This window comes from Psammomys obesus, unplaced genomic scaffold (genome assembly GCF_907164565.1).
Source record: "Psammomys obesus unplaced genomic scaffold, mPsaObe1.curated_primary_1811, whole genome shotgun sequence".
Taxonomy (NCBI): Eukaryota; Metazoa; Chordata; class Mammalia; order Rodentia; family Muridae; genus Psammomys; species Psammomys obesus.
Genome location: NW_026596162.1, coordinates 10,969,254 through 10,976,950, shown reverse-complemented (window position 1 = coordinate 10,976,950; position 7,697 = coordinate 10,969,254). Strand labels below are relative to the sequence as shown.

At 53.3% G+C, this 7,697-nt stretch overlaps 1 protein-coding gene and 2 long non-coding RNA genes across 4 annotated transcripts in view; 1 reads left to right on the top strand and 2 right to left on the bottom strand.

Moving 5' to 3' along the window:
* Positions 1–2,316: 2,316 nt before the first annotated feature.
* LOC129667550 (homeobox protein Hox-D8-like) lies at positions 2,317–3,669 on the bottom strand. Of its 2 annotated transcripts, none has more exons than XM_055595236.1 (2): positions 3,385–3,669; positions 2,317–2,968 (listed from the first exon to the last, which is right to left on the bottom strand). In XM_055595236.1, the coding sequence occupies exons 1-2, from the start codon at positions 3,639–3,641 to the stop codon at positions 2,860–2,862; spliced, it is 366 nt and encodes a 121-aa protein (XP_055451211.1). In that variant the 5' UTR covers positions 3,642–3,669; the 3' UTR covers positions 2,317–2,859. The 2 variants fall into 2 exon arrangements, with proteins under 2 accessions (XP_055451211.1, XP_055451210.1); XM_055595235.1 differs by having other exon boundaries at positions 2,317–2,818.
* A 138-nt stretch (positions 3,670–3,807) lies between these two features.
* The window catches only part of LOC129667576 (uncharacterized), a 221,196-nt gene continuing 217,306 nt past the window's right edge, over positions 3,808–7,697 (top strand). Inside the window, exon 1 of the long non-coding RNA XR_008718765.1 lies at positions 3,808–3,995. This is a non-coding gene — a long non-coding RNA (uncharacterized LOC129667576). The remainder of the gene's footprint in view (positions 3,996–7,697) is intronic.
* On the bottom strand, positions 4,848–6,066 carry LOC129667577 (uncharacterized). The gene is made up of 3 exons (XR_008718766.1): positions 5,923–6,066; positions 5,773–5,831; positions 4,848–5,521 (listed from the first exon to the last, which is right to left on the bottom strand). It is a non-coding gene; the product is annotated as an uncharacterized LOC129667577 (long non-coding RNA).

The window sequence follows — 7,697 nt, the reverse complement described above, 5'->3', positions numbered from 1 at the left end:
TCTGTGCACTCTAGGCAATAAAGTGTCTTTTCCAAGCAGGCCTCCTGAAGTCCGCTGGATGAATGCAACTCGAGGCTAGAACTTGAAATGAGTGTATCTTTTTATCGTGTGCAATTTGCACTCTGTTCGATCATTGAGTCGTTGTAAGCTGGTAGGCAGTGCGTGTGCGTTCACTGCTTTTTTTGTTTCGTTTTGCTTTGTTCTGAGTGACATAACAGGTTACTTCCAATGCAAACATATACTACAGTTTAAAATCTGCCACGGTGTAGAGGGCCCTGCGTACAGTGGTTGTATTAAGCACTCTTGTGCTCCCCCTACCGCCTCAGAGAACACATTCCTAGCCAAGACCCCAGGGCACTCACTCCTCAGCAGTTTCTTCAGAGACAGAGTACTGTTTTCTTCAAGTACCTGTAGTCGTACCTCAAATGGGGGGGGGGGGCAGGTCCCTCTGAGATGCCCAAACCACAGAGTGTCTTGCATAGTGTCTGCACAGCATGCATTGGAACCCTGCTGCATGCTTTACGTTATAAGTAATTTAGCTTTCCAGTATAACATTAAGCCGTAGGCAACCTCCAGGGTACTCGTAACACCCAACGCAGTGTGAGTGCTTGTCATTCTGCATTCTGCGTGGAATAACGAGGGGGAAGGTCTCGCTTTTAAAAATCTTTTTTTCCTATCAAGAGCTGGTTAAATTTGAGGATGTAGAGGTCCAAGTGCAATGTGATAATTTTATCCATTGGTAAAATTAATTAGTATAAAATGTGTCCAGGCAGAGCCCCACGGCACAGACCAGTGGTCTTCATGCATGGTCTGCGGCAGCCAGTTCAAAAGCAGACCGGGCCTGGGGTGGGGTGGGATCCTTGACTCTGGGAGTCTGCAATCCCCTAGATGGTGGTGCTGCAGCAGCCGCTGCTGATCTAAGGATTGCACTTTTAAATGCAGAAGTGTGATATAAAAGCCTCGAGACTTAGTAAACAGTCCCTCATCCATCTTACCCTCTCAAAGGTAGATAGGACGAAAACAGTAAGATAGATAGAATGTGGGAAGGAGGCCTGGCTTGGGACTTGAGAGCACTTCCTGCAGGGTAGGAAGGTCCTGAGTTTGGATCTCAGCACTCCTCAAACATAGCCCTGCAGCCCACCTGCCTGCAACCTCAGCTCGGAGGGGGAAGAGACAGGAGGCAAAGACGAGGTTTGTTGGCTTCCAGCCTAGTCTAGAAAAGATGAGCCTTCAGTTCAGGTAGAAATCCTGTCTCAAAGAAATAATCAAAAAGTGATAAGACACAACATCCTCTCTTTCTCTCTCTCTCTCACACACAAATACACAGAAATTTTAGTACCTTCTATTTATTTTAAATATATATATGAAGACATATATATTTAGAGATTAAATATATATAAAGATTCTATTGTGTCGGGGGCAGTTTATGGCTTTAATCTTAATGGCTAGAAGAGTAAACAGCACATTTCTTATTAATTATTTTACTGTGTGGGTAATATACATATTTAGCTTTCTTCAGGGAACATTTAAATTAATTGACTAAGTCGAGTATGAATTATGTGTTTTAATATGTTTAAGGTTGTTAAAATAATGCAAATTAACTGCTTACACCAACGTAATAATTACAATATTAGTTTTTTCCCTTGAAACTTCTCTAAATGTAAGATGTCTAAAAATAGAGTTGGAGGTGTATTGGACAGTTTGCAGATTATGAGCTGGTATAAAAACATCTCAGTTACGCCAAAAGCACGGCAACCAATACTTTCTGTTATAAAAATATTTTAGATGAAATTCAGTTTTTATTTTTTTAGTTAGTTAGTTTTTTTCTTTTTTATGAAAGCTGTCTGCAGCTGAAGCGAGTAACAGAAGCTTTGTCGACCCCACAGGCCACAATACCTGCAGCACAGGGCATGCGCCTTTTCCACGGGCGAGCTGGCCAGCCTCAGCTCCTCTTCAAAGGCAGCTTTACCAGGAGTGCGCGAAAGATTCCGCTCAGTTAAGCTCTCAATTGTTAACCTTCACCTCCTTAGAGCTCGGGAGGGAAAAGAAAACCAGAGCCTGGACAGGAAACTCACATTAACCGTCCACTAGAGGCTGTAATGAGACCAGCAAAGCCACCTTAGCATAGGAAGCCCAGCAATCACGGATCTTTAAGTGAACAACGCACTTATGGGGGGCGGGAGGGGGAGAAGGAACAGTCGTAGTTCTATTTAAGTAATCGTGGATGCGTGCACGTTATTTCAAAACCTGAGAATAGATGTGTATCTCTCTCTCTCCTCTCTCTTTCTCTCTCATACACACACACACACACGCCACCGCGGCCTTTTTTTTTTATTTAACTTCTGAAGTACTGGCTCCTCAATACAGTAGTTTAAAAGCTCCCACATTTCTCTTGGTGTCTCTGTACACTGGCTCAGGCAGTGACTAACTGTTAGGTCATAAGTAAACGGAGCCAAAAAGGTCTCTCAGCCTCGGCTGGCAGTCAATAGCAGCGGCTTTCAGCGAGACCGAGGGATCGGGTTTCGAGACTCTCCGTCCTAACTAAGCACCTGGAAGGGGTCAGATGCTGGCCTGACACCTACTGGCCTTGGAGAATCATCTGCAGCAAGAAGAGGACGCGGCTCGGAGCGACCCTCGGAGGCTGCGCCGCCCTTCCGCCGGGCGCCACACCTGCTGGCACCGTGCTCTCCTCCGGAGATGCCTCCCCACCGACTCACACCTGGCGGGGCGGCGCAGCCGGAGGGGACGGGCGTGGACTCCACGCCTGACTTTAACCACGGGGACAGGGGAGGTTCCTTCGCCTTGGATTCCCAAGAACCTCAAAAAAAAAAAAAAAAAATGCTCGGTGCACCGGTTACCTCACTTCCGATGAGATGAATGACTCCCCAGCTGGGTGCGAGAGGGGCGAGCAGGCTGGCTACCCGGGGCTAGGGCTGACGCGTTCGATTCCCGCGGCGGATTGCTAGACCTGTAGCATCAAGGGAGGAGGGTCTGGAGGTCCCCGGCTGGCGCGGGCGGGAAAGGTGAAGGTTGCCGGTGCAAGCTGGGGAAAGCCGGACAACTTTCTCCGAGTTGCGAGCCAGGGCAGGAGACGCGGGCGCAGCGTGGGGCTGCGCTGGGGGCTCGGGCTGGAGGGGTGACCGCGAGGGTGCAGCGAGTCCTCCCAGACGCGCGCCGGGGACACTTGGGAACCACAATCCAGCCGACCTCCCCGCCACCCTCCCCCCCCACTCGCGTGTGTTACCGGGTGGGAGTCACCGCAGCGAGTCCCCCAGGATGCCCGAGCTGCACCCTGCTCTCAGTCGGTCCCCTCCAACTAGGTTGCGGGGAGCCGGTCAGCACTCCAATGACCTCATCGCCCCAACTTCCCCGCCCCTCTCAAACCTGGAAGGCACAGTCCCCCTCCGGCCGGCCGGGGTCGGGGATCCGGAGCCGCGGTCGCGGAGAGGCCCCGGGCCTCCCCCGGAGGGAGGGACGGGCGCTTCAGCCGGGTGCACCGAAGGGTTAAGGGCGCCGGCCGGCAGCCGCGCCGTGCGCTCGCCGTGCTCTGTGCGGCTCGCCGGGCCGCCTGCCAGAGGGTGCCCCCCCACCCCCCCGAAGTCGGATCCTTGAGCTGCGGCGGCGGCAGCCAACTGCTCCATATTTGGCTTCTATTACACATTTACATACTGGAGCGAGCAAGCGAGCGCGAGAGAGAGCGCGAGGGAGGGAGGGCGGGCGGAGGGAGGAGGGAGGGGAGGGGGGGGGGAGGAGGAGGAGGAGGGGGGGGGGGGGGGGGGAGGAGGAGGAGGAGGAGGAGGAGGAGGAGAGAGCAGAGTATACCGCAGACATCATTTCTACTACAGTGGCGGAGCCGTACAGGACCTGTTTCACTGCAGGGAGATCCAAAACAAGCCCTGTGGAGCCGCAGCTAGAGCCACAGCAGCCGCAGGACACTGTGTCTCTCTCTCTGTCCCCCCTTCCCCACGCAACCCCAGATCCATTTACACTTTACAGTAAGTGGCTATTTTTTTTTTCCTCCTCTGATTCTTTCTCTCCCCCCTCCCCCATCCGCCTCTCCCCCCCTCCGGTTTAGATTAAAATCACCCCCCCACCCCTCTCCTCCGAGAGGGGCCAAAGAACACCCAGCATACAGCACCCCCCTCCCCCCAGTCTCAATGGGCTGCACGGAAAACAGCTGGAAGAGGAGAGAAGGAAACGGACGCGTTGTGGTGTGTGTGTGTGTGTGTGTGTGTGTGTGTGTGTGAGTGTGTGTACATACAGCGGTGCCGGGCTCCAGCCTCCCGGCTCGGGACCTCACTCTGGACGCTGGAGCGGCGGGCGAGGGGAGCAAGCCAGAGGCTGGTGGGCGGCCGCCAGGAGAGGGGGCGCGCCCGGGCTTGGGGGTGCGGGTGGGGAGAGCGGCGGCGCCCCGCTCCGGCTGCTGCTGGTCCGGCGCTGGGGAGCGCAGGGAGCCGGGTCCTCCTCCCTCCTGGTGGCGCAGGGGGGAGGTGGCAGCGGCTGAGGGTCGCGCTGCCCTCTCCGCTCCTCTACGGTCCCCCTCCCGGGAAGGGGCGGTGAACGCTGCGGGGGGCTCGAGGGAGGGCTGGGCTTCCCCGCCCGGGGGGAGGGGGGAGGTGGTCGCCCAGCTCCACGTAGAGGCGACCCCGAGCCTGGGGTCTCCCCGCCCGGGGCCAGCCTTTCCGGGACCGGGAGGGGACCGTGCGCGCGGCTGGGGGGCGCGGAGAGGTGGCGGCGCCGGGGGGCAGGGACGCGCCGGCCGGCGCGGCGCAGCAGGAGCGGCGGCGGCGGGGACGGGCCCTGGCTGCAGCCGCCACCGCCGCCCTGTTGGTGCGGCCGCTTCCTGATCCAGAGCAGCCGCCGCCGCCGCCGGAGCCGCGGGAGCTGGGGGAGCCGGGAGCCCGCGAGCGCCCCGGCCCGGCCCGGCGTCCCCAGCGCGGAGGAGCTGCGGGCGCTGCCCTGCGCCGGGACCGCTCGGCTGCGCGGCGGCAGGAAGGGTGAATGAAGACGGGAGGAGGGGAAGGAGGAGGCGGCGGCGGCGCTGCGGGGATTGGGATGCGCCCCGGAGCCCCGCGGCTCGCTCACTCGGGGCCCGAGACGCAGCCGCCGCCGCCTCCTCCTACGTGGTGGCCGCGGAGCGCGCAGGCCGGTCCCGCAGGGGGGCAGGGAAGGGGCCGGACCGGCGGAGCAGGAGGTGAGGCGGGGTCGGGGAGGAGGGAGTGAGCGAGCGCGTGTGAGTGTGCGAGTATGGAAGTGCCCGCGCGTGAGTGTGTGTCCCCGGGCCCGGAGGGGGCCGACACCGTCGCGTTGGGGAGGGGGGGTCCCCGCGGGGGTCCCTTGGCTGCCTGCAGCGCTGCGACCTCTCTTTAGCCACCTCCTTCAACTCCGTGGCTTGCGCGCTTTCATTTTATTTCAGACCACGTAGCGCGCTGACTGGGAGCGGTGAAACAATTCAGGTTTTCGAGGGAGATCGAGCAAGGACCTTAGTGGTGGGGGTGGAAGGAGGGTGGTGATCTGGACTCTGCCAGGAAAAAAAAAAAATAAGGGTTCTAAGACGGTGGGGTTTAGTCCGATCCCCTGGGTGTCCTGTTTTGTTTTGCTTTCTTGCTGTATAATCCTACAGATAAGAGGGTAATATAAATACTTGGGAAGGTTGGGAAATTGCTGAAGAGTAGTAAGGGCGAAAAAAAAAAAAAAAAAGCCAGTCGGAAGCTGGTTATATAATGCGCTATGTGGCTAACAAGAAAGGCAAGCTATTTTTATTTTGTTTACCGTATGTTGTGCAGTAGGAACTCCTCCAAACTGGTTCTGTCCCTGAAGAGATTTCTTAGCTTCTCGGAGAGAGCCACAGGATACAATTAGTAAGATTAGAAGACCCCACCCCACCTACAGAATAAAAAGTAATGCCTGAAGAGTTCTCACCTCGCATCCTGCCAGGCGTGCGGGAAAATGTGTGTATGCAATACGTTTCCCTGGTAGTCTCATCTCGGTGACATTCCTGTTTTATAATGCAAGCTCTTCTTAATATTTAAACATCGTCGCTATCGATCGTAGGCAACAAGGTAGTTACACGCTGATTATTTTTAGGCACAGCTGGTTACTTTTGCAAGGGTGTTTGCTTAAACCCTTTCTGTTTGGCTTTTTGAAGAGCCCTCCGTTCCTAGAAGCCCTGCTTACGCCCAGCCTCTAGTTTATTGATGGTGGGTGGGTAGCTAAGATAGTTTGATAGCCAAGGGATTTTATTTTTATTTTATTTTATTTTTGAATGAGGCTTATACCAGCGGAAGCTAGAGGTAGCCACCAGAGAGAAGAAAAACATGCACACGAACTCTTGGAAAGCGATTGCACCACAACAGCTTAGCTGTGGCGTTTAATCTCCTCTGATTGTCCTCTGACTGGCCCTGCATCAGTCAATATTTTAGCAGCTTTGCAAATAAATGGGCTTGAATGCCACCTTCCACATAAAGCTGAGGCTGCAAAGCCTCCGCCTGTCTGCCTCCCTCATCATACAGATATTGTCAGCGGTGTTAGTTTTCTGTACACTTACTCCAGCCCTGATCACTCATGTAATTAGATCAGGCTGCCATAGCAACAGACAGTGTTCCTCGGCCCATTCAGGTGGGTTTGCCTGAACTACTCCGAGGGTTTTATGCACAGTATTTGAGCTTCCCGAACCGGAGGGTAGAGAATTCACTGTTTCAATTGCGTCTTCTTTCAGTCATTTGAACAGTAGACACTGAATGAGGTTTCTAGCTACTCAGCTTTTCTAAAAGAAACCAACACGCTCTTCCTACTGGGTACAATATGTAAATGCATCTCCCAGACAGTGAAAGGAGCCTGACAATCTTACTGGTGTTGATTGTGAGCAGATCAACAAGTATTTGATACTTGCTAGCGACCTTTCAGAGCTGACTAAAGCCACGTTTCTTTTGCAGTCTGGAGCCTTTGGCCTTGCAGGCACTTAACTCTTTCAAGTGTGAGAGAGGAGCTCACCCGTGCTGCAGAATCGAAATTGCTGACAGTGCTGGCTCGCTTTCTAGATTGTTTACTGAAAGGAGATGACTTATTTGGAAAGTCCAACCCTACTGTCAAATTCTAAAACTTCACAGCCTGCATTATAAAAACTGGTGCTGACAGCAGGCAGCCATCCTGAATGGTATCTTCCTTAATTTGGATCTGTCCCTCCTGATCTTTGATGATTGTCAGTAGTAAGTGAAAAAAAAAAAAAAATATATATATATATATATATATATATATATATATATATATATATATGCAGCTAAGTTAGAGACCATACAAGCCAGTATAATGCATAGAGCTTTGCACAGTAAACAGTTTGCACTGTACTTTAGGATATAATTTAATGAACATCTAGAGAGCTGCTGTCCAGTGTTTGTATTTGGGCACCACCTTAAGCCTACTAAGGCCAGAAAGATAATATTATGACAGAAAAGGAAACAAAAAAGTAGCTTTAGTCGCTGGAGCCCAGCACTCTTCATACTGTCCAAACGAAGGGGAATGTTTTCGGAACTTTGAGTTTGTCATGATTTAGTTGTGACTCTACCAGTCAGTTTATAGTTTTAAGGCCAAGTAGCTAAATTGGTTCAAAGAGAAGAGAGAAAGACATACAGAGATTACCACCCTCCCCCAACACACACACACACACACACACACACACACACACACACACACACACA